This window comes from Myotis davidii, unplaced genomic scaffold (genome assembly GCF_000327345.1).
Source record: "Myotis davidii unplaced genomic scaffold, ASM32734v1 scaffold24, whole genome shotgun sequence".
Taxonomy (NCBI): domain Eukaryota; kingdom Metazoa; phylum Chordata; class Mammalia; order Chiroptera; family Vespertilionidae; genus Myotis; species Myotis davidii.
Genome location: NW_006298312.1, coordinates 3,161,874 through 3,189,067, shown reverse-complemented (window position 1 = coordinate 3,189,067; position 27,194 = coordinate 3,161,874). Strand labels below are relative to the sequence as shown.

Here is a 27,194-nt window from a genome sequence, read left to right as displayed (position 1 = left end):
AAAAACAAAGCAAAAAAACCCAAAAAACAATGTTGAATTTTCCTTTTTACAATGCTCATAATGTTCACTTACAATGCCAAATTATTTGCAATCATACACTTAGTTTGTATTTATCAGTATATCATACAGATACATATACAAAAAGGAAAATTTTCTCTATTTTTACATTGTGTGTGCACACACAGACACACAAATATTCAATATATTAAATGCATTTTTATTTTGAGGCACAAGCATTAATTATTGCTCAAAGTAGGAAAAAATGCTTTTTAATTCAGTTAAAAGGAAAATAAATTAATATAGATTTTAGCCTGTCTTTTTATTGATTATAAATTAATTGTTAACCTTCTATGAACAAAATGGGAGTTATTAAGAAATTAATGCCAACTCCCCTTGAGTAAACATTTTAACCTCTCTCTGTGGGCTAAAGGCAGACTTGGGCCATGGAGGTTAATGCAGTTTCACTGTACTGCTGAATTAGAGGTTGTGCTTGAATGGTCAGGATCCCAAGTAATATTTGAAAAAAGCAATTAAAGGTGGGTGCTTGATGATGTCAAACTCTGAGCCCTCTGACAGACTCCTGAGTAGTCTGTCTGAGATGCAGGCTCCTGGGGGCTTGTCTGCAGCCAACTGCACAAGGAGTACAGTAGGTGACGGAGACTGACAGCACATGAATCTCTTTTTAAAGCACTTGCTTAAGGATAAAAGGGAAAGGGTGGGAAAGCCTTGAAATGCCTGTGATCAGAAAAGACATTATTTAAAGTTGAAGGAATAAAAATGAATGTGATGATGATGATGACATAGGAGTGACTTTTAGCAATGAGATTTAGGCTTTTGATAGCACTTTTGCTAAACTAAAAAAAAAATGATTCTCTTTCTGTAATATGACTCTCTTTAAAGGGAGATAAAAATGGGTTTTGTAGTACTTCACTCATATCAAAAGACTTTCTGTAGGTTATATTCCTTTGTGTCTCACTATTTCTTTTTTGATACTTAATGCAAGGGGGGAAATAGAATGATGAACATTGTGTTCCTATAGTTCAGCTAATTGGTAGCTGAATCTGTAACTTTTGAGAAGTAGAAAATTTGAACACTCATTAAAACATATCTACCACAGCTAATGTCAGACTTGTATCTCCCCACAATGACAAGGAGATCCGTTAAGAAGCTTTACCTATATACCCTTCTTTTAGCATTTGCACATAATAACAAGTGCTACATTTTAGTTCAACAGCTATAATAAAATGCAAATTCTTCACTCTTTCAGAGACCATATTCAAATGAACATCCCATTAAAATCCAACTCAGCTCATTATATTTAGTTTGTGAGTGATGCTTCTTAAATGAAAAGATTTCTAATGACTAATGTGCTCAGCCACATCTGAGAGAAGAGCTTTTCCCACAAAGGCTCTCCCCCATCATCACTTCTATAATGGAAGGTAGTTGTATGGAGATAATATTGCAAAGAATGATGTTCCAGAGCAATTTGAACCTTAGGTTAAAATACATAATGACATGTAAAATAAATTAAAGTGGAATCACAGTAACATCCATGAACTAAAGATTTACTTGAAAATCAATTGTGAAAAGTTCAGTCATCCATACACTTACATTTTGAACCCAGCAGGTAGAATATTCTATGAACTCCCATATTTCATCAACAATTAGACTCATGTTCACTGCAGAATTTTGGTTCTATATTTAACTTGCCTTATTCTGTGTGGTCATCAGTTTCTCTTTCCAGTCTCACTCTTCCTTCAGCCCTAAACTGATACCAATTAATGTTTGCAATGTAAGCCCACAGGGTTCAACCACACATCTTATTTTATCTTGGGGCTTTTGTCAATGCATGATCATAGAGTATTTTTCATTTTACATTTGTAAAATAGAACTTTTGATTATATTATTAATTATTCCTAAAAGTCTTTTGTTATTCTTCAATAAATAACAGAAATATTTTAAGTGATTAATAAAATGGTTACTTTTATGTATACTTATAAAATGAGTCATGTATTAGATTATTTCTGTGGTCTCTTTCAGCTCTAAAATTGCAATTTTCCATTGGCATGATTTGTTTATTTTTTAATGATATAATTATATTCCATTCATTGTTATACTGCTACAATTTTTTTGAATATATTTTATTGAGTTTTTACAGAGAGGAAATGAGAGAGATAGAGAGTTAGAAACATCGATGAGAGGGAAACATCGACCAGCTGCCTCCTGCACACTCCCCACTGGGGATGTGCCCGCAACCAAGGTACATGCCCTTGACCGGAATCGAACCTGGGACCTCTCAGTCCACAGGCCGACGCTCTATTCACTGAGCAAAACCGGTTACGGCTGCTACAATTTAAATATAGCTGGATACTTATCTCTTTAAAGGGAAATATTTAGTATTTTTCATTTTTTAATATTTTCAACAAATTATTTTAAACACTTTAATTCTCTCCCCACCTTGCTCACTAGATTTCTGATACTGGAACTTATACTTGTGTGGCTACAAGTTCAAGTGGGGAGACTTCCTGGAGTGCTGTGCTGGATGTCACAGGTGAATTCTTTGTGAATTATCTTCCCAGAATTTATCTTCTCAAGAAATCTTGCATGCATTTTAGTGATTACCTCATTATCAAATACCAAGTTAAGAAGAGATCAATATTTTAAATTCATTAAATGTAAAAATTGTCATGCCACTTTTTAATTCTTACACATAGCATCTCATATATGCAATTTGATACATTTTTTCTTGACAACCTTATTTTATTTTCTCAATCTAAAGAGAAAGCAATCCTAATGATCATGTGGGAAAGCAAACATTTAGTAACATGTAGGAAAAGCGAATGTTCACTTCTATACTTTTGTTCACTGACTAGGTCACTTATTTAATATACGATTTTTCTTTTTTTTTAACCATAGTCGTCAGCCTATGCATTCAGGAATGAAGCTTTTTCTGTTTGTCCTCTACAGAATCTGGAGCAACAATCAGTAAAAATTATGATTTAAATGACCTGCCAGGACCACCATCCAAACCACAGGTCACTGACGTCACTAAGAACAGTGTCACCTTGTCCTGGCAACCAGGTCCCCCTGGGACCCTCCCAGCAAGTTCATATATCATTGAGGCGTTCAGGTATGGGATAGTTCCTATTTTCTCCACTGGGTTTTGCTTTAGTTCATATTGTTCTCAAATCTCCTGCTTTTTTATTTTAAAGATGTGATCAATCAGTACATTTTAAGAATTTATTTTAAATCTGACTTTATTCAAGAATAGACTTGAGTGTTTCTTTTTCATTTTAACCTTAATTATAAGATTAAATATGTATTATCCTTGCCTAAGTTTATAGGAATCTAATTATGACATAATCACTTAGCTCCTTTGTTTACCCTGTCCATTATAAGGATTTAAGATGAGAATTTCAGCATTAGAAGCAAGCAGAAAATAATTTAATTAGGCACAAGGACCTTTTAAGTTATGCAATGTTTATTGAGGCACAGAGCCCTGGAATTTTGCTTCCTAATACTTACAGCAGAAGTTAAAATAATTCCATTGTTTTATGCTAAATATTTGAATACATCTATTGGTTATGCTTAAGAGAAAATTAAAAACTACAACTAAAAATTATTGTATGTACCTGTGGTTGCTGAAAATAAAAGATATGTTTAGTTGTTACTTGAAATAATTGTCATCAGTTTAAGGATATAAACTATAAGTTAGCAAATGTCATTATAAAAATGTCTTATGGGAATTTCATAAAATACTTACAAATAGGAAAATGTAGTTTTGTATTCAGTTTCAATGTGCTTTTATTTGCCATTATAAAGATAGTGATGGCCACTGTCCTTTGCAAGCATTAAGACAAATGCTTTAAAATGCTTTCATTTTAGTTTCTTATAGTCCATTTAATGGAATGATGAGCACCTAGTTTTCAAATTTCAAAATACATTTTTCTTTAATGTCCATGCTTTGATGCAAAGGACTTACTTCTGAAAATTAATGGGAAGTGCTGAAAATTGTGTTTTCTCTTCATTTTAAACAAAAGGAATACTTGATCTCAGACAAAGTGCTCTAAACGGGCATGCTGTCTGTAACTGGCTGTAAGGGGTTCAGAGATAGGTCCTCATTCCAAGAGGACCTGTCATGTATGATTTTATTAAAAATGTGACCAGGGGAAAATACTCATCCCATGCTTCCTTCCTTCTTTTACAGATATGTAGTTTTAGAAGGCTTTATTATAATATTTCATGTGGAAATGATCAAAAGAAAACACACCTTGTAACAGGAAAATGTATTGGCATAATTTACTCTGTAGTCCATTTATTCTTTCTACAGGTTAATTCTTTTCAAGGTATATATATACATACATACATTTACGAGGACCATATTTATTGTATAAACTTGATGTTGTGATCTTGGCCTCTGTTCCTTTTACAGGTATTCCTTTAGTGGGCTGCTGTGTATTAGCAAAGGGCTGTTACATCTCCTGGGCTGAGTTTAATTTTGTTGTGCATGGCACTTTCGTTAGGTGGGCTTGGCTTTGTTGTTGTATGAATTGAAATCATCCAAATGTTTCATTTATTGGGCTGAACACTCCAAGTGTTTTTGTGTGTGTGTATGTGTGTGTGTTTAATTTTCAGCCATTAACCTTTGTCATTGATACCCAATTCCATTTCCAGTGCCTTTATGACTGCACCTTAAATGAAATGTCTGTTCTTGTTTCAGCCAATCAGTGAGCAATAGCTGGCAGACAGTGGCAAACCATGTAAAGACCACCCTCTATACAGTGAGAGGACTGCGGCCCAATACAATCTACTTATTCATGGTCAGAGCGATCAACCCCCAAGGTCTCAGTGACCCAAGCCCTATGTCAGATCCTGTGCGCACACAAGGTAATTTCAAGAGCTGTAAATATGACTGGCTCTAGAAGGAGGCATTAGCACATCTGTAAGAACAAAGGGATTGCACCAGGAAGACACATGTGTCTGTATTACTGGTTATAATGATTCACTAGAACTGACCCAGTCTGCAGGGAGCATGCTGTGCACCTTGGTGAGTGTATCCTCTTTCTTGAGGTGTCAGGGTCTATTTAGTACCGAATAAACCAGATAATTGAATATACTCATATAGTAAGAGTGAATAAACTAATTTAAGGCTTTACTATATTTCAAAGGGAGGAAAAATATATCTCCTTTTTTGAAATTAATTATACAGTGATCTGGAATGGATAAGATGCCCAGATAAAGACATCATTACTCCTTACTGTTTAGAAATTCTGCTTCTATAGTGCAGTGGGTCTCAAGGTGTGGCTTCCATGGAAGCAACATCTCATCACCTGAGACCATGTTAGAAATGCAGGTGCTCAGTCCCTGTCTCAGGTGCTCTGGGAGTGGGGCCCAGTAGTCTGTGTTCAGGTGCCTGGCAGATATTACTGATGTTTTTGACAATTTTGACAACCATCACTACAGTGTATTTTATTAAACCAGAGATTTAAAGGAGCAATTTGTTTCAGAAAGGAGTAAATCAAGTTTTCTTCCAGAGGTATGTAATTCTTTTGACTAATTAAAAACAAAACAAAAAACCTACCCAGAACATTATAACAAGATGAAATGGAAGGTATCTCATTTCATTTTTAGTAGTCTGTCTCTTCAAAATGAAAAGTCACTGGAGTCTAAGGATTAATATAAAATGTGGCATTCTAATTTCTCTTCCTACTAGTAGAAAAAGAGAATTAATAAAATAGAAAGGTTTGCTTTATTATTTGTTAAAATCTATTCCCTACAGAGTTCTTGAGAAAGGGTTAATCATTTCTTATTTGTTAAAGGCTTTGAAGAAGATATAATTCAAAGTAGTATTTTTATACTATGAAAAACACCATACAGCCATAAAATATTATTATAATTATAATGTAGTTCAGAAATAGTTACTAGCATGCTATTATAACAGAGAAGGGCACCTTAAAGGAATCAAGTAAAATAAAGTTACCACGTGATTTTTGTAATGTTGCTGACATGATGACAGTCAAGGGAGGGAGGATGCCACTTGCTATTGTTCTGGAAGCAGTAGTGTGACTAATTTCCCATAATGATAAAGGAACTGTAGGTAAAGAACCTGTCTCAAGAGAGAGAAAAAGCACAACAAGGAATTTGAAGACCTGAAACTGGTTATATTTTACCTTGCCTGGATCCAATTGCTCTTAGTGTGTCTAAATTTAGTGAGTAAACTAAATTAAATTATTGAACTTAAAGAGGAAAAGGTGTATGGTTTAAATTCAGAAAATAATAATACAATAATAATACCTAGATCACTTCACTTGTGTAGGTGAAAATGGGCAGTTTCTGTGTGCAGTGGTGAGGGGAGGTGGAGAGATAACAGAATGTGGAAGCTTGTGGTGTGATTAAACCCGCAAACCTGCATCATTCAATATCTGTGCCAGTCACTAATTCTCAACTCATGAAATAATTTCTTGGTGAAAAAGTAAAACAAAAAAAACAAAACATTAATGAAAACTTGTTTGTGCTCTGACTTCTTCTAGCTGAGATACTATATGAGGAAAAAATGCTTATATTCTCTTAGCAGGTGTTTAATAGGAAAACACATGTTTTGGGCCTGAAGATCAGGATCATTTCTGATACCACTTTCAGCAGCTCTGCTATTTGAAAAGCTCTTCTTTTCAAAGAATGCTTTGCTGTATGTGCTCTTATTTTTAAAAGATATTAAATACCATAGAAGTAAATAAATGAATGCCATCGAATTTAGAATTATTTTAGTAAGGCAGCAAACACCTGCACCATCCACAGCACAAGGGTAGACCATAGGTGTATCCATAAAGGTGCACATTATTGACTTAATATTAATATTTTTTGTTTTAAATAAAACTTGCAATGCTGTTTATGTTAAGGATGAAAAAAATGGAACTAGAAAAATGTCACCAAAGTTCAGGTTCCAATTATTGCTGCCCCAATTTAAGTTAGTGCACCCCATTTAAGTTAAGACTGAGATATGTACTTAAAAATATTTTTTCAAGAATGTGGCATTGTGGCCTGAGAAAATAAAAGAAAAGAAGATTAAGAAAATAAATCAATTAAAATTGGATTTTCTTTCTTAAATAAGGTAGCTGAAGAAAAAAAATCAATATTATAGTGCACCAGTTAAAGAAGCTGATTTGAGTATGTGTAAAATTCAGTGTTTGCTATCAATTTGATGGACTTGAATATCTATCATTTATATATTTTAATGGACATACACTATAAACCATTATATATATGGGACAACAGAAGAGTATTTAAGTGAATGATAAGTAAGGGGCCAGAACAATGTATGGCTAAAGATATATCATTCTAAACATCAGAAATCTGTTTTTTCTTCTTTCTTCCCCTGGGCCCTATCCCCTGCAATAATTTCAAAAACCTTTTGTTGGATATTGGAGCACTGCTCAAACTTTATTACTTTAGAACATTTATCATTATTTTAATTGTTTTGGTCAAAAGAATTGTTGTGAATACTGGGGGCTTCTTCCCCATTTCCCCTCACTTTGTTTACCTTTAATGATATACTTCAAGTTTCTGGTCCCTCTGATTACTTTTCTTCCTTAGTCTGAAGTAGGTCAAGTAGTAAAACATACAATTTACTAATTAAAACAAAATATTAAAAAAATTCCCAAACAGCAGTTTTCAGATATTACCCATTAACTACTCAAGAAAATATTTTAACATGTATATAAAACTGATGTTTCCAGAGAAGTCTTACAGCACATTCTTTATTCTTTAGTAAGAAAATAATGAGACTTTCCACAACAATGTATTTGAATGGGGTGAGGGGTTGCATACACTCTTTTATTAATATTATTTTAGTGAAGATAAATATAATCCTTTAAATTATATTTTAGCATGGTGATAGTATATAAATACTCTTTAATGTTTTTGTCACAAAGATTTTTAAAAATTTTCCCCTGTAATTATTTCTAATGGCATATTATTAGCTTATATAATATACATTGGTATTTTACTATGAATTTTTAAAATTTGGGAATGATTGTCTACCTGTAGATATCAGCCCTCCAGCACAAGGAGTGGATCACAGACAAGTACAGAAGGAACTAGGAGATGTCATTGTTCGTCTTCATACTCCAGTTGTATTGACACCCACGACTGTTCAAGTCACATGGACAGTAAGTTCTGAAAGGCCATGTTAATAATAGTCTCTCTTTTTTTTTTCCTTTAAGAAAACAAACCAAAGAAGAAAAAATATGTCAACAGCCCAAAAAATTGTAATAAAACTCTTACCATTTAAAATTCAATGTGTAACCAATAACACAAAAAAGAAAAGCATTCAATAGATGAAAGAATAAATATAGGAAGGAAAGATTGATTGCAGTATAAATGAAATATGTTCGGTCTTCTGAACTTTAACAGATTTATTGAGATAGAATTTATATACCAAAGTTAAAATGTACAACTTAATGGTTTTTAGTATACTTACAGAGTCATACAATCATCACCAAAATCTGATTTTAGAACATTTCATCATCCCAAAATTAAATCTTGTGCCCATTAGCAGTCCCTTCTCCATTCCCTTCACTTGAGCTTTTTGCAACCACTAATCTAGTCTCTGTCTCTATAGATTTGTCTATTGCTTTCATAGGAATGAAATGCAATATGTGATCTTTTGAGCCTGGCTTCTTTCACTCAGCATAATGTTTTTGAGGTCCATTCATGTTATAGCATGTATCAGTATTTTGTTCCTTTTATTTCTTAATAGCATTCCTTAATAGCATACAGTTACCAGCATATACATCTGTTTGTCCATTCATCAGCTGATACACATTTGAGTTGTTTCTACTTTAGGCTATCATTAATAATGGTGTCATGAACATTTGTGTATGAATAAACATAATTTTAAGATTCCAGTTTTTATCCACATCCTTGTTCATTTCTCTCATATTCTCACCAACACTTCTTATCTTCTGCCTTTTTATTATAGCTATTCTAGTGAATGATGAATGGTATATCATTGTGGCTTTCATTTGCATTTGTTTCATGACTACTGATGTTTTGAATCTTTTCATGTGTTTACTGAGCAATTATATATCTTCCTTAGAAAAATCTCTGTTTAAATGATTTACCCATTTTTAAATTGGGTTGTTTGTCTTCTTATTACAGTCACGTAATAATTCTTTATCTATAGAATACAAATTGTTTATCAGATATATAATTTGTAACCATTTTCTCCTGATCTGTAGTTTTTTTCTTACTTTCTTAATGGTATTATTAAAACACAAAATATTTAAATTTTGATGAAGACTTCTTGTAAATTTAAATCAAACATCTTTATATTCTTTTAGCTGAACATCATCCAGCAGCACCAAACATGTACATATATAATTTAATAAGTTGACATTTAAGTTTAAAAATTAATGGGTTTTAAGAAATAAATTAATATTTTAATATCTGCTAAAGTGTTCAATTTCATCCTATATAATAAAAGACTAATATGCAAATCGACCGAACCACGGAACAACTGGTTGCTATGATGCTCACTGATCACAAGGGAGCAGACACTCAATGCAGGAGCTGCCCCCTGGTGATCAGTGCGCTCCCACGGTGGTGGGGGGGGGGGAGAGTGGGGCACCGCTCAGCCAGAAGCCAGGCTTATCGCTGGTGAGCTCAGCCCTGGCTGGCGAGCGCAGTGATGGTGGCGGGAACCTCTCCTACCTCCTTGGCAGTGCTAAGGACGCCTTGGGGGATGTCCACCTGCCAGTTTAGCAGGTGGACACTCCCCAAGGGGTCCCGGACTGCAAGAGGACACAGGCCAGGCTGAGGGACCCCCCCTTAGTGCATAAATGCCGTACATCAGGCCTCTAGTGCAGTAATAAATGTTAACCTGCCCCTGTCATTTCAAAATACAAAATGTTTTGACCCACATAGCAGCCACTTCCGTGGAAACAACAAATACTATAAAAATAGCCATTAATCACATTAGAAAATGCTAACACTTGTGCATGTGCTTGAGTCTACATGTGTGTCTGTTTTGTGAAGAGAGAAGTAATCTTCCCTGAGCCTAATACAGTTAGTGCCAATTTCTCCTTTCTGTCAAAGATCTCTGTTACAATTTCTAAAAATCCATAAAGGCACATATCAGGATGATAGAAGGGCATGCATTCTTTCAGCCTTCTGTGTTTGTGATAGACTTTGTATGTTATATAAGTAAAGGATATTTTAGTTAGACATTCCTAGAAGAGTTTTCACTTTAATTATAATCCTAATTAGAAAGTATTTATTATAATTATGTCTCTATTGTTTTTTTATTATTATTGTAGGAGAATGTCTGTAAGTAAAAATAAATAAATAAATAAAAAAGACCAAAAAAACTGAACTACCTTTCCTCCAAGTTTCTTTGGGGAAATAACTGTCTCACCCATTCCCATTAATTTCATCAACAAAGAAAATTCAGGGGAAAAATGATTATTTTCATCAATCTTAATTTATTATATTTGAAATATAGAATACAATGAATAGAATTCTTCCAGTGTCCTCTCAATAATAAATTCATTGAACAAATCCAATACAACAGCCTTTTTTGAGAACCAATTTTGTACCCAATGTGTGTGTGTGTGTGTGCGGGGGCCATAAAAAGAGACTCAAATAATGCAAATTCTTTTTTTAATATTTTTTATTGATTTCAGAGAGGAAGGGAGAGGGAGCGAGAGATAAAAACATCAATGATGAGAGAGAATCACCGATCGGTTGCCTTCTACATGCAAATTCTTAATGACAGTACACAGGAATAAGTGCCATAACAGTATATATGCTCCCTACAGACAGGTTTCAATCAAAGAGGAAGTGAATAATTCCATCCTCAAAAAACAGAAAAGATATTACCTCTCATGTACTTTTCTTTGAGAAAATATGAAGGTCTTACTTATTAGAACGGCTGAAACTTAGAGACATTAAGGCTTTTTACACTAATTTTATAATTTTATGAAAGGAAACCAATACAGACAGATTGAATAATGTTCTAAATCCCATGTATATTTATAGTTAGAATTTTCTTACTTCAAATCTACTTGCAGTGTCTTCACTGTAAAGAAAAACTGTAGACAAATACATAGTGGAATATTTAATGGTGGATTTCAACATGTAATCCCGAATGGGGCATTTTGTTGCTTCTTAAACCACACCATCTGATTGATCAGTCATGGTTCTGGCCCCTAAGTACAAAATTGAGTAATACTTTAACAAAAATAAAACTAAGTTTATAACATTTTAAGAGTAATTATGACTAGGATTACATTGTTTCTAATTTCATTTTTATATAATTTCACATAGACATTCTATTTTCTGCATATAATGGTTTCTATTCTTCTGTTCCTATGAAGGGAACATAGTGACCTCATCTTCTTTCCAGTGGCACGGTAGGGTGATTGTCTGCCATGCCTCATCCATTTTCTGTAGCTTTAACTAGATACAAAACTAACAGGCCAAGGATATAGTTGTATTTTTAATAGCAGATTTTTACTCATTATCAATTGAAAAAGTCTTATCTGCTCTATTGGGAGTATTGAAGGGGCTTTTTAAAGCTTCTTCTAAATGTGGAAATTATTTGGATAAGAATCAAAGTCATTATGTTTATGAAGTCAATCACTTTAAAAGCCATTGAGTTAAAAAGAGTACATCAAATCAGATCAAAACTACAGGTCAGTAGTCTGGGAGTTCGTTCAGGAAAGGGACCTGATCATAGTCATTTTTATATCCCAACAAGATTGTCATTTCTGGTTTTCATATCTCACTCCCTCATGAGCTTGACTTCTGAGAGTCTGGCTATATATTTTTTTTAATTTCTGGGTGTTTGTTTTTTTTTTTTTCAGAGCAAAGCATCATTTATGAAATACTCTTTCAGTAACTGTCTGCTACATGATCAACTCAATTGTTTCATACATGTTTTTATTTTAAAAAAGAAAATGTTTAATATATCACAGAGTATTGCTCCCCATGAGATATGCATGCAGTTGAGAGGTAAATGTAGCAAAATAAAGCCCAACTTGGGGTGAGGTTGGTTATCAAAGGAATTACAACCAACTATTTCATTTCAATGTCCTATTCTCAACTTCCTAAATGTTCATGTCTTTTTAAAATTATTACATTGTTTGAGTTACAGATGTGTTGGGCTTAAGGGGGCAACTATATTCCCCAGCCCATGTGTTTAGATTTGGAGCCAAGTGAGAAGGTATCTATAATAGGTGGCAGGATTCATTTATCAAACATACATGACATTTGTACTAAAAACAAACAAACAAACTAACAAACAAAAAACACATGCCCCAAAGGCTAATCTTGAAACAGCAATAGTTAGCAAATGCTACATTCTAAAAATGACTATTTTTATAATGAGGGCAGGCATAAATGATAAGAAAATGGCTGTTTCACAAAGAAATGTCAATAATTATTACATTTAAAAATATTTATTCTGGTGTGTGTGTGTGTGTGTGTGTGTGTGTGTGTGTGCGTGTGTGTGTGTTGGTTCAAGGACATAAAGAATCACGGGCTCATTGTCCTTAAATATTACAGCTACAGGAGGTGGAGGAGTGCCCTGGAGAACCAGGCTCAGAAGTCAGCTAAGTCCAGACCAGTCACTTAGCAGACCGAGCCCACCTAATAAAATTTGTTTTGACTTTTGAGTTTAAGTGGATTTTTTTATATTGAAAAGATAGATATTAAGCATCTTACTTGAACATTTTAATGCAAGTGATGATATGAGGGACACATGTGGACACCTGTTTTTTAGTATATTGTTTCCTTAACAATGATGCTTTATCATTGTGCATCTTTGAAACTTGCAAGGGTTTTAACTTATAGTAGTCCTTTAATTGTGTCTGTGCCCTTGTAACATGGGTGTTATTTGAACAAATTAAGTAACCTGAGACTCAGAAAGTTTGAGGCTAAGCTATAACTCAACTGAGACTGAATCTCTCTTCATCATTTCACGTTTTCCTTAAGACAACTCTTCTTTTACTCATATTTCAGAAAATACCAAATTTTAAAATTTTATAAACCCATGGAATTGTGTCCAGACTCATAATCAGAATGGTAATAAAATTAGTAACAAGCATATGATTTAACTTGAAAATGACCACCTGTCAAAATGTGCTTCAGAAGTCATAGCGTAGAATGCATAGCTAATAAAAATCCCACCTAGTTTTTTTAAAAGAAGTGTTCAGCATTTTCATTTTTGCTTCCACCTGTAACAACAATTTTTTTCCAGAAAAGAATGTATTGCAACTGCACATAATCCAGTTAGACTATTTAGTTATTAAGTGGGTCATTAGAAAATGCTGGTTGAAGGCATGTACACTGAAGTGAGGAAGGCAACGTTGTATAGTAAACATTAACTTCATAAACTCCCTAAAACACTTAATTAATGAAAACCAAACATGGATAAAACCAATTTACCCTGATTTACAGGCTCCCTTCATCTGGAAACAGCTGCTTAATGTGCTTCTTAAAAACACAGCTTGCTTCTTTCAGTATTAACAAGCTATTATTGTGAGTTATGTCTTTCTTTCAGTATATAAATTCACTTAAAGTGAATGCAGAGAATTTTATAAAATGCAAGTTTAATGTTGTTTTAACATATGCTGTGGTGATATTTTGGAACACTGACAGTTTTGATGAAGGGCATCTCTCTGTGGCTCTCATAAATTTAACTTTTGGCTTTTTAGTTGCCTTGTTTCTTAATGTCAGAACAACTTCTGCTTTTCAAAAATATATGTCCATTGGTGTAAACACAAACTCGTGGCATGGATGAGGATTCAAAGACTATGGCTTTGGCATCAGAACTGGGCTGACTTTTTCATAACATAACCTCACACAAGAGTAGCACTATCAGAAAATCATTGAGGGTTAGAAAGCTGCCGGGTGGATAAAGGAATCCTTATTCGATTAGACTCATCTGTGAAACTGGAGTTAGCTATACATAGTAACACACATGCTGACTTTCACCAACTTCATGTGTTTTTCTAACTTGGACATTTTAAATACAGAAAAAACTGTTCCTTTGTTCTATGGTATTTTAACTGTGATTCTGTAAATCTTTTTGAATGCTGCAACTCAAGAGGTTAGATTTTAATACATGAAAGAATAACATTTGTTTATAACATTTTCACAGTTGAATAAAGAAATTTTAACAAGCTGAAATAACCATTTTTATCATTATGTATTCTATTTCCTTTCTCCTCAAACTTCATAAAATGAGGTCTTCCACCTCTTCTCCATTAAATTTTACACTTCATTTGACTGTGAAATATGTCAAGTGAAAGGACTTTTAGAATATGACTAGCAAACTATAATATATGAAATGTTAATTGGAGAAGGTGCTATGGTATTTATATTTGTCAAGCATTTCTAGAAACATGGTAAGACATTAAAAAAAGCTAAAAGTCTTCTTCTCCCTGAAAATGAAAAAAAATGGTAGTATTCCAGTAAAGATTGCTTTATAAATATATAAAGGTAATATGTTTCATTTTTAGCTTACATTTTTATGTATTTGATTTCATGTAATTATTATGAGTGAACTTATTTTTTAAATTTCTATTTGATGTCAGTTTTGAGATTCAAAATCTCAGATTTTCAAGAACAGCTGTTTATCCTCATTTAAGAATGAAAGGATCAAGAAAGTTGTCAAATTGTGTCAGTAGAGGGACTACTGGTAAATTAATAAAAGTCTTTAATATCTGTTGAGAGCTACAAACTGTTTTATCCACTTAGAACAGATGCTCTAGAAACACAACTTTTGGACTCTCACATGCTTCGCCCGTCAACAGGAATTGGACATGTACAGATCCTGCTCTTCCACTGGATAAATCCCACTGTCCTTGTAGATCTTAGCACTCCTTCAGGGAAACTTCATCTTCTCTTCCTGATCCAGCCAAATTCTTCTCCACTCCAGGCTTTCTTAGCTCCTTGTACATCTCAATCATAGCATTTGTTTATGTCTATTTGTTGTTACTATGACTGGACATTGTTTGGGTGATCATTAGACAATTCCCATCTTCCACTTGGGCTCTAAGCACTATGAAGTCAGGGACTGGTTCCTTTCATTCTCTTTTTATCCCTACATTTTCATATGCTTTTTTTCTTTATTGACTAAGATATTACATATGTGTTTTTACCCCTCACCCCCTCTCATGACCCCTTGTGTCTGTGTCCATTGATTAGGCTTATATGCATGCATACAAGTCCCTACATTTTAGCAAAATTCCTGGTGCTTATTAGTAGGAACTCAAAAACTGTTTTTGATTAAGTGAAGGTGTTAGTGAATGGACAGAGATAGGAATGGAAATCTCTATCAAACTATATATGCAACCACAAAGACAGGAATTCTTGAATATAGAAAAAGGACAAACAGATAAGAAATGGAGCTAGAAAAATTGGCAGGACTTTGTGTTAATCCAAAGAATTTGAATTACACAGTATCTTGGATACCATGAAGTATTTTAAATAGGATAGAGAGTTGTTCCACTTTTCATTTTTGAAATAATAACTTAGGAACAATGTGAAGTCAGATTTAGAAGAGGGTATAAGATGCTGGGATGTGAGTTAGAATGCTGTGGCATCGTCTGATGATAGCTGATGAGGGCAGAAACAGGGACAAGAGAAATGAGGATGGAGCCACTGTGGTGCCTAAATTACTTCCCTTTGGTTTCGAAAGCTTTTTGCTTTGTTTTTCAGGTGGATCGGCAGCCCCAGTTTATTCAAGGCTACCGTGTGATGTATCGCCAGACCTCGGGCCTGCAGGCCACACCAACATGGCAGAATTTAGATGCTAAAGTCGCAAATGAGCGAAATGCTGTCCTAGTCAATCTGAAAAAGGGGGTAACTTACGAAATTAAAGTTCGACCTTACTTTAATGAGTTCCAAGGAATGGATAGTGAATCCAAAACAGTTCGTACTACCGAAGAAGGTCAGTATTCAGATCCCTAACATGAACCTAACTTGGGCCATAATGAAACCACTGTCTGTTGAAGTTGTAGTTTATCATCTTTCTTAGAAGAATAGCAAGAGAGATGTTAAAAGTGAATCCAAGATGGAGTTTTTTCTCTTTTTGTTCTGAGAATTCCATAAAATCTAACAACTCAAAAAAAAAACCAAAAAAAACAACAACAGACATTCAAATAATTTGTAAGCATTTGTCCCAAATCTTCTTTGTCAGTACATTGGAACTTGATTATAATATTTCCCCATATTTTTTTTCCATGGATTAGGCTCACTTGGCTTCATCAAAACAGGCTACTGGAAACTCAAGAGCACAGGCTGTTCATTGTCACGCCTCTTGGAATGACATTTTCTTTTTGAAGTCTTCTTCCCTGTGGCCTCTGCTGATCTGACTCATAATTTCTAATTTAGAATGCCACATGCATGTTTGCAATAGTTTTCTTCTTACAGTTGTTTTCTCCCTTCCCCATTTTGGAACTTTTCTTGCCTGCCCTTTAAAGTTAACCTGTGAGAGACATAAATAAATGTAGGTCTCAACCAGTCCATTTACTAGTGTCTTCTTTATTGAACTACATGCTTATAATAACTTCTATCATTAAACTAAAAAAAAATCAGATGCCAAGTAAAATAAATTTCCTCCCTTTTCTGTTTTGTACTAATTTTATGTATATGCTCCATTAAAAAAAGCCTTTTCTTAAAACATACTTTATATAAATTAATATATTAAACTCAAGAAAATGTATATAGGTTGTTCACACTAACGTGTAAATGCTCATTTGTCTAAAGAGCTTTTCGACTATGCATGTCTTATAATAAGCAACCCAATGAAAAGGTTATCTTGACATTGGTTTGCAGTGTGATACACTGACAGGCATAAGTGCAGGTTTTTAAAGGCCTCACTAATATATGTTTAGGAAATGTAAAGAAAAAAGCACTAAAAATGAATAATAGAGTCATCACCATTACATTTTACTTAGGTTGAATAGGTATAGTACTAACAAGTGGGGTAACTGAGTACAGAATCCCATGTTGAAGTGTACTTCCAAAATCAATTCCACTGCACTTAGACTTTTCCCCTGGATTAGACATTTGTCACCATCGCAGCATCTTCATCTCCGATTTCAGAGACCTTGTGAAGGTAACAAATGGAACTCAGCTAGCCTGTGCCTGGGAATGATGAGTGGTGATTTGGGTTCTTTCACATCCATAGAGAGAAGCTGGGCACAGGAGTCACTGACCTGTAAGGAAGCAGGCGTGGTGTTCTCTCCACGTCAGCAGAAAGGCCAACGAAAAACTAGCTCTCAGACGTTATTTTTCAATACAGTCCACTTAATAACGACAAAACTGGTAGACGGTGGTGGGATTTATGTCATCGTGCCACATTTCAGAGCATTGTGGCCACACAGAGGAATAATAACGGGTGGTATTGTGGTATGTGTGAGTCCTGCTTCTGAATGTAAATATGACCAAACTTACCAAACATGGGAGACTTTATAGACAGGCTTTAAAATGTATTTTACAATTCAATTGTATATATTTTCAAAGGGCTAAACCATGTAGAGTTATGAAAGCTTTGACCCTTTTACATAATAACCCTTTGAATTTTGTTTTAACTGTAAGGATTTTTATATTGATTTTTCTATCTTTGGTTTAAACTCAGAGATTCACTGAGAATTCATGCTTTCCATCAGAATTAGTATTTGTTACCTCTCAGATACACTGTATGGGACACTGCCGTATAAAATCAGAAATTCTTTTCACTCACCTTTTCTCAGTGGGATTACAGAGAAACCATAAAGGAAGCAAGTGGAAGAAGTTAAAATGTGTCCATGAGACATCTGACCCGACATGAACTGTTTTCATTTCTTTCTTCAGAGTTCCTTGCCCATCAATATAAAATAAGTCTGAAATCTTAAATTATGAGTCAATTTAGAGCAGTAAATTATTTTTCCCAATATGAAAAGACAAGTATTTTTCATTTGTTGGTATAATTTATAACTGTATCTCTGTTTTTGTTAATTAAAATCAAACTAAAATAAATAGGTTGTCAATAATGCCATCACTCAGAGATAATTATTAATAAAATTTTAGGTCAAAGTTTTAAAATTAGACATACCTGTGTTCAAATTCTACCCTGTTGCTTTTACCTTCTGAGGTTATTGTGAGAATTAAATCTGACACTTAGCTCTGTGCTGGGTATATAGAAAATACTCATCAGAATGTTAGCTGTTAAATTTATTGTTCAGTACATAGTACTACAGCTATTGTATTTGCTTTAAATCCATCCATTATATTTAAAATATATTTTATAAAAACTGTCACTCTTGAATACTATATGCACAGTTAGAATACTGGAAACCAGAATCTCCTTCTTCTTGTCTTCAGATTTGTATTCTGCAAGCGCCATTAATGCACACCAAGACTTACACTTTGTGTTTATTCTAATTGCTTCTTCTACAGCCCCAAGTGCTCCTCCACAATCTGTCACTGTGTTGACAGTTGGAAGCCACAACAGCACAAGTATTAGTGTTTCCTGGGATCCTCCTCCTCCAGATCATCAGAATGGAATCATTCAAGAATACAAGGTAGGGCCTGCATGAAGGAAGGTTCACAGAGCAGGCTCCCAGGGGAGTCTCAAAGCACAAGAATGAGGCACATCTTCAGTGTCTCTCTTTTTGAATTTGAATGTAAATTAATATTTACATACTAGAAGCCAGGTGCACAAAATTCGTGCATGGTGGGGGGTTCCCTCAGCCCAGCTTGGACCCTCTCCAATCCTGGACCCCTAGGGGATGTCTAACTGCCTGTTTAGGTCCAATCCCTGGGAATAGGCCTAAACCGACAGTCAGACATCCACCTCACAATCCTGGACCACTGGTTCCTAATCACTAACCTGCCTGCCTGCCTGATCACCCATAACTGCCTCCCCTGCTGGCCTGGTCACCCCTCATGGCCCACCCACCAACCTGGTCACCCCATGCAGCCTGCTGTTCAGTCGTTTGGTCGTCCCTCACTAACCCCCCTGTTGGCCTGGTAGCCCCACACAACCTGCTGTTTGGTCATCCATCTGGTTGTTTCGGTCATGACAGCCCCTTGTTTTTTTTCATAATTACAATTTGAGTGACAGGTAAAACAGTGGTTCTCAACCTTCCTAATGCCACGACCCTTTAATACAGTTCCTCATGTTGCGGTGACCCCCAACCATAAAATTATTTTCATTCCTACTTCATAACTGTAATTTTGCTACTGTTATGAATCGTAATGTAAATATCTGATATGCAGGATATATTTTCATTGTTACAAATTGAACATAATTAAAGCACAGTGATTAATCACAAAAACAATATGTAATTATATATGTTTTCCGATGGTCTTAGGTGACCCCTGTGTAAAGGTTGTTCCCCCCCCCCAAAGGGGTCGCGACCCACAGGTTGAGAACCGCTGAGAGAAAACAACAAATGGATAGGGGATTAGAACCTAAACCTAAAGTCACAGATAACACAAACTCAGTTGCACAAGTAAACCATCATGGTGGAGCAGGGTTTTTTTCTGGTTAGATTGTTGTGTCACACACCTTGTAGCAGAATTTTTAAATCGTATTCTCAGAAAGAGATGCTTCCGGGGTTTAGAGTCGTGGGGTATAAACGGGAGGGTGGGCAGCGCCAACTCCCACTCTGCTTTTATCTGCGTTTGCTCATGTACTGAAATCTTGCAAAGTATATCGTTCAAAGATGAAAGCCATTAAATACATTTTGCAAAAGCCATGTTACGAACAAATGGCTGACTATCTTATTTTTCAGCTGAGCTTTTTGCTATTTAGAAACAGTATATATCTATTGTTTCTTCATCATCGTTTGGTGTTTAAGAGACACAAGATATATAACTGAGAAATAAGATTCTGATTAGGTAATTTAATTAGACCACATTAAAACTTGCAAAGATTTTAAAACTATAATTTTGTTATTAGTAAATATTTACATAATTCTGACAACAATAACTAGACAGTTCTATTAGAATGAAAAAGTAGACACCTTATTTGACCCCAGAAATTAATATATGGCATGTGAAATTAAGCTGAATTATTTCACGCAAAACATTGCAGATTGAATTGTTATTTCTAAGAAAATATGATAAACTTAAAATATAATTTTTTAAATTAATGGTTAACTTACTGAAACAAATGGGAAGAATGTTCATAAGCACTTAAAATTATTCCCATTATATTATAAAAACACGGGCATAAGAAATATGGGAATAATGTGCTTCCAAATAGGAAAATTATACAGATTTTAAAGGTTTTTAAGTATTAGAACACATTGTTTTAAGACCAACAAAAATCTACTATGGTGTGTGTGTGTGTGTGTGTGTGTGTGTGTGTGACTTTTAATAAGATTAGCATTTTACTATTGTATAACCTGACTAAATATCCTAAAGTTCCATCTACTTAAAAATTGATTATTTTACAGCATGAAAAATTGTGTCACAAATTATAAGCTTTCTCAATTATATGAGATTGCAATATTTTGGTGACAATATATATTTAGGTCAGGACTAAATATTCCTCCAAAGTAACACAGGTATCACAGTGTAAATAAAAAAAAATATGCAATTCACAAATATTGTTTTAAAGAATTAGCTTCAGGAAATTTACCTTTGTCAGAAATAAACCTTTTATGTTCTTTATGTATCTAGATTGTAAAATATTATATAATAAGAATAAAAATATATAGAGAGAGCACATTTCTATTTATAACACTTTGCACAGTAACAGATTTCCATATCCAAGAAGAATGTATGCCTTAAAATTTTATTATTACTAGAAGTAAGAGTCCAGCATTCATCACATTAGTATTTAAAGACTTCCCAACACTTTGTTCTCATGCATATGTACTTGTGTGTGAATATATTGATCAATATTAAGATTTATTACTGTCAATGTAAATATTCACTTTAATTCCATCTCAGTCAATACCTATAACTTAAGTCAATTAATCTTGTTAGCTACTTCTGTGTAAGTTAATATTTTCTTAAATGAAATATAAATTACTTAGATGTGCACCTACGTACTTTGAATATTACAACTTACAATCATCATATTTTAATAGATTATATGTATAATAAATCTTGAAAAGTAAATTAAGAAGAGGAATTTATGTTTTAATCCCTATGCAAATGCTCAACCAGGGACCACTGTCTACAGGCATTAAGGAAATTATTGTGTTATGAGAATTCAATGTTGATTATTGGTTATAAAGGAACATGGCAGAGTTTCAGCTTTCCTTATTGTTCTTTCCTTAATACACACAAAGACACACACTGTATAAATTAGGCTTTAAAAATGTCAATAACGAATTCTATATAATAAAGAGCTAATATGCAAATGGTTGTCACACCCTCACACTATAATGCTGTAATGGCTCAGACATTCAACAGTGGGGAGAGAGGAATGGGGCCCAGCCAGGCTGTGGCCTGAGAGAGAGACAAGCTGCCTGCCCTGTGGTCCTGGGCCTCAGCAGCTGGGGCTGCAGCCTGGGAGATGGACAAGCCACCCACCCCACAGTCCTGAGGGCCAGCGCCTGCAGCTGCAGCCCAGGCAAAGTCACCCACCCAGGGTCCCCTGTAGCTGCAGCTGCCCCAGGTGAAGCTGGCCCAGGTCCTGGGTGCCTGTGGCCGGCCAGAGGGAGGGAACCCAGGTTCCAGGTGCCTGCGACCAGCTGGTGGAGGGAATCCTGGGTCCCAGGTGTGGGGCAAAGCAGAAGTGATTAGGGATGAAGAGGCCAGCAGGGGGGCAGTTAGGGGTGATCAGGCTGATAGGGGAGAAATCAAGATTGATCAGGCAGGCCGGCAGAGGTGGTTAGGAATGATCAGGCAGGCAGACAGGTGAGCAGTTAGGATCCAGCGGTCTCAGGTTGTGAGAGGCAGTTGGACATCCCCTGAGGGGTCTTGGATTGGAGAGGGTGCAGGCTGGGCTGAGGGGACCCCCGCCCCATGTACCAATTTTGTGCACTGGGCCTCTACTACTTCTATAAGCCTCGGAAGTAGTTGATCACTACTAAATATATTTGATCTACTATATTGATCTAATTATGAGAAAGGACAAATCTATCTTCTTTTGTTATTCACTTTACATTTCTGTAGATCTGGTGTCTGGGAAATGAAACACGATTTCATATCAACAAAAGTGTGGATGCAGCCATTCGATCAGTAATAATTGGAGGATTATTCCCAGGTATTCAATACCGGGTAGAGGTTGCAGCAAGTACCAGTGCAGGGGTTGGAGTAAAAAGTGAACCACAACCAATAATAATCGGTGAGTACCAACCTATGTAGTCTGTGTATAATTAGTTAGCTGGTGGCACGTGGATTATTTTTTGAATCCCCTTCCTGAGAGTGGATATGCAGTAATGAATGAGAGGGTACACACATCATACAGGCAAATGGGCTAGCTGACTAGAGTTTCTTACAAAAATGATTAGCCATTGTTCATACTGTTAAGACTCCCATAAACTTCTTAAAATTATAATTACTGAGTTTAACTGGTGAAAGATTGTTTGAAAATTATTTTTAATTGTCAGTGCACTCCCACAGCAAGAGTGCCACTCACCTGACCAATTGACAGCGCCAGATGCTGGGCTCATGGCTGGTGAGCACAGGTGGCATGAGCCTCTCCCACCTCCATGGCAGTGCTACTGAGTGGCAGCAGGAGGCAGCAGCAGGCACAGCAGGGCCGAGATGAGTGGGAACGGCTCCATGCCCAGCCTGGGCTCATGCTCCTACCTGGCTGCCTGCCGCTTCACACTCTACTATATCCCCTGAGAGGTCCCAGATTGTGAAAGGGTATAGGTCAGCTAAGGGAACCCATCAGTGCATGAATCTGTGCACTGGGCCTTTAGTGAAATACAATAAGAAATGAGGCACTTATGGAAGAAAGTGCATTATACTTCAAATCTATGTGCTTTCTCTTAGCCAAAAAAATAAAAATAAAAAGGTCAAAATTTAACAAGAGACAGGCCAAAATAAACTTTGTAATCTACATATACTATCCTGAAGAAGAAATCCCCATTAAATCTACTATCATTATTACAGAAAATTGTTACCAATCACTATGGATATGTTTGCCTGTTCTTAAAATATGTATAAATGGAATGGTACAGAACATAATATTTTGCATCTGGCTTCTTTCACTAAACATAATGTTATAACATGTTTAGTGAAAGAAGCCAGATGCAAAATATTAATATTAATATATGTATAGCAATTAATATGTTTTAATTCTGAGCAGTATTAATTTGTGTGAATATATCATATATTATTTGTTTTCCCTTCAGAAAATGAACATTCTTGTGTAAGCCATGTTGAGAACATTATTTTTTTTATTTCTTTGAGAGAAATAACTACAATGGAATGTCTGGGTAACAGGATTGAAATACTTTGATTTTATAAAAGACTTTACACATTTTTTTTTTCAAAATTGCATACTTTTATAGAATCACTAGCAAAGAATATTATTTCCAATATTTCCATATTGTACCAACATTTGATGTTGCCAGTCTGTAATTTTAGCCATTCTCGTGAGTATAAAAAGTACTCACTTCAGTTTTCTTTGATGACTAAAACTGGTGAGCAAGTTTACATGTGCATATTAGACATTCACATTTTTTTTTGTAAAATGTCTAAATCTTTAACTTTTTAAAAGTATGTTGTTTGCCTCCTCTACTGATTAGAAGGAATTATATAACCATTCTGTATACAAATTCTTTGTCATGTATTTGTATTGCAAATACTTTTTTGTTTATGACTTCTCTATTCATTTTTTAAATAATCTTTTGATGAGCAAGTTTTAAATTTTAGTGAATTACAGTTGATCAAACTAATTTTTTTTTTATGTTTAGTGCTTCCTAGGAAATTGTGTCCTACCTCTAGTGAAGATATTTTCTCATATTTTCTTCTACAAGCTTTATAATTTTAACTTTTATGCTTAAGTATATAATTTCTCTTCAAGTAATTACATGTGGTGTGAGGGTTGAGGCTTATTTATTTCCAAGTATATATCAAATTGCATTGGCATCATTTATTAACTTGCCTTTCCTCAGTTAACCATATATGTATGGATCCATTCCTGGATTCCCTGTACTGTTCCATGTCTTTATATATCTGTCCATCTGCCAAACCACTGTTTTGATTACGGTAGCTTATAGAAAGCCATGAGATCCGGTAATGTGAACACTCCATTATTTTCTCCTGCAAAATTGTTTTGGCAGAAGAACTGTTTCAAAGCATCTTGCCAGTTTCTACACAATATTGTTGGAATTGTTTCTTGAAAACACAGTGAATCTATACATTAAATTGGAGAGATTACACTTTTTTTATTGCTGAGAGATTAAGCATTTAAATAGTGAGTCATTCTCTCCAAAAATATGATGTATCTTTTTATCATTTACCTTTAATTTCTTTCAACAATATTTTGTCATTTTCAGAGTATGGTTGTGTTAAACTTTTTTCTGAGTATTTGATTATTTTTACACTAATTGGGTTCATAAAATTTTCTCAACTATTCTATATTATATATAAATTTAATTTAATATGTTCTGTTATCACTTTATTAACTTCACTTATTTACTTCAATAGTTATGAACTACTTCTTACGCATATATTTGAAAAATCATCTGTTTTCTTTCTCCTTATTTGTGTTAATATGGTCAATTCTATTGACTGGTTTCAAAGATAAACTTTGCTTTGCAAACCCCAATTAGTCAGGATATATTATGCTTTTTACATATATTACTTAATCTGATTTGCTAATATTTTATAAAGAACTAGAGAGCCTGTGCATGAAATCTGTGCACTGGGGGTTGGGGTTGGGGGAGGGTCCCTTAGCCTGGCCTGTGCCCTCTCACAGTCCGGGATCCCTTTCACAGTCTGGGACCCCTTGCTCCTTACCACCTGCCTACTCACTGTTCCTTATCTCTTGGCTCATTGCTCCTTAGCACTACCACAGAGGTGGGAGAGGCTCCTGCCACTGCCCCTGCACTAGCCAGCTGTGAGCCTGGCTCCTGGCTGAGCAGCGCTTCCCCTGTGGGAGCACACTGACCACAGGGGCCTCTCTTGTGTTGAGTGTCTGCCCCTTGGTGGTACGTGCACATCATAGCAACCAGTCCTTCCGCTGGTCCTTCTGCAGTTCGGTTGATTTGCATATTAGGCTTTTAATATATAGGATTTGTGTGAGCTCTTATATGTTAAAGATACTAAGCATTTATCAAATATTTGCTGCAAATACATTTTTCCCAGTCTATCTTTTAAAATCTAGGCTCATTAGCATTTTCCCCTGTAGCTACATGGATTCCTTTAGATGCCTGTTTTCTTCCTCATTGGAATTCTATGTTATTTTTATTGCTATAATTTCTTCTTTTTAAAGAGTCTCTTATTCTTGTTGAGTTATATTTTCTTCTAGTTTGCAGCCATGGGACCATAATGGCTTCACCTCTAACTTTATTTTTTGCAATGTTTTTTCATTTATTTGAGAGAGAGAGAGAGAGTGGAAGAGAAAACGAGAAAAACATCAATCAGTTGCCTCCCGAACATGCCCCAACAGGGGATCGAACCCACAACCTGGGTATGTGCCCTTCCTTGGGACTGGAACCCACCATCTTTCGAGGTACAGGACCACACTCCAACCAGCTGAGCCACATCGGAGTCCCAGCGTGAGTGACAACTGAGGTAGGACAGGACAGTGCCAGGAAGAGAGGGAAGGCAGCGGTATTGCCCCGGGGACCCAGGGAGCACATGCTGGGACCGGCTGGACTCCTGACCCTCAAGGGTTTCATATTGCAGAGCCATCTTGCCTGGGAATCCGGAATCCGAGTTCTCCCAGGGATCCCAGGACACAGAGCAGGCAATTTCCACACCTACCTACGCTGCTAGTTAAACACGGGTTCGTAAGCCCAAGGAGGGCAGGGGCAGATAATCACAGTGGCAAAGTGAGGCTTAGCACCTGTCAAGCACCGGGCTGAGAGCCTTATGTGCACAATCTCATGCACACCTGTAACATTCCACTGAGGCTGGTACTATTATCATACCCATTTTATAGATGAAGAAACAGACTCAGAGAGGTTACACAGGTCTAAGTGGCGGAGTCTGTGTGACTCCAAAGTCACCATGCCCCTCTGCTTCCCCCAACCCTTGGGTGGGTGGCGTTGCTAAGTCCAGCTTTTCTCTCCCTCTTGCTCTCCCCATGATCAGCAGGGGTGATTGGGGGCGGGACCTTGGCCTGGCACCTTCGCATGCCCCGCCCCCCACCCAGGTTTCCCCCAGTTCCCCATTGGCCATTAGGGATAGGAGCCTGAAGGCCAGGGGGAGAGACTGAGACGTCAGAGAGGTCCGCCTTTCCCACACGCTGGGGGTGGGGGTTGGGGGGAGGGCTTGCAGGGCAGAGGCCTTGGCCTGGCATGGCCCGTGTCCCCTGCCACCCACCCCTGGCTCCCCATTCTCCATTGGGGGATGGGAGCTGCCAGCTAGAGAAGGGCCCGAAAGGGGGAGTGGTCGTTCTCGCCGCCACACCCCAGTGTCCCAGCGCCCACTGTTAGATCGTCCAAATGGTCCTGACACACCCCTAGGCTATTATTAGTATAGATTTTGTACCTAGTCATGAGGGGTATTGCTTTGTAGTTTTCTTTGTAAAGATTTGGAATCAGGGTTGCTAGCTTTATGAAATAGGTTGGGATTTATTCCTTCCTCTTCTATATTTTGTAAGAGTTTTTTTCAGGCCTATATTATTTCTTCCTTAAATACTTCTTAGAATTCAGCAACTATATCTGTCCCTGGAGTTTTCTTTATTTTTAGAAATTTAAACTTAATTCATTTTTTTATTTCTTCTGCGTTGATTGTGGTAAATAGATTTTTGGTTTTTGCTCACTAATAAATCTGTCTTATCCATCTAAGTTTTGAAATTTATTAGCATACTTGTGGCCTGGTGCATGAAATTCGTGCACAGGGAAGGGGTTTTTCTTCAGCCTGGGCTGCACCCTCTCCAATCTGGGACCCCTCGAAGGATGTCTTACTACCAGTTTACAGCTATTGGAACTAAACCAGCAGTCAGAAATCCCTCTCACAACCCGGGACCGCTGTCTCCTAACCACTCACCTGCCTGCCTGTTCACCCCTAACTGCCTCTGCCTGCTGGCCTGGTCACCCACAACTGCCATCACCTGCTGG

At 36.0% G+C, this 27,194-nt stretch overlaps 1 protein-coding gene across 8 annotated transcripts in view; it reads left to right on the top strand.

Annotated features, from left to right (window-relative positions):
• The window catches only part of ROBO2 (roundabout guidance receptor 2), a 709,767-nt gene that overhangs the window by 599,836 nt on the left and 82,737 nt on the right, over positions 1-27,194 (top strand). For all 8 annotated transcript variants that reach the window (XM_006773936.2, XM_015570594.1, XM_015570599.1 and 5 more), the window contains 7 exons: positions 2,470-2,551; positions 2,968-3,130; positions 4,721-4,887; positions 8,044-8,165; positions 15,721-15,952; positions 18,445-18,569; positions 22,123-22,294. In XM_006773936.2, coding sequence (XP_006773999.1) covers positions 2,470-2,551; positions 2,968-3,130; positions 4,721-4,887; positions 8,044-8,165; positions 15,721-15,952; positions 18,445-18,569; positions 22,123-22,294 — 1,063 coding nt within the window. The remainder of the gene's footprint in view (positions 1-2,469; positions 2,552-2,967; positions 3,131-4,720; positions 4,888-8,043; positions 8,166-15,720; positions 15,953-18,444; positions 18,570-22,122; positions 22,295-27,194) is intronic.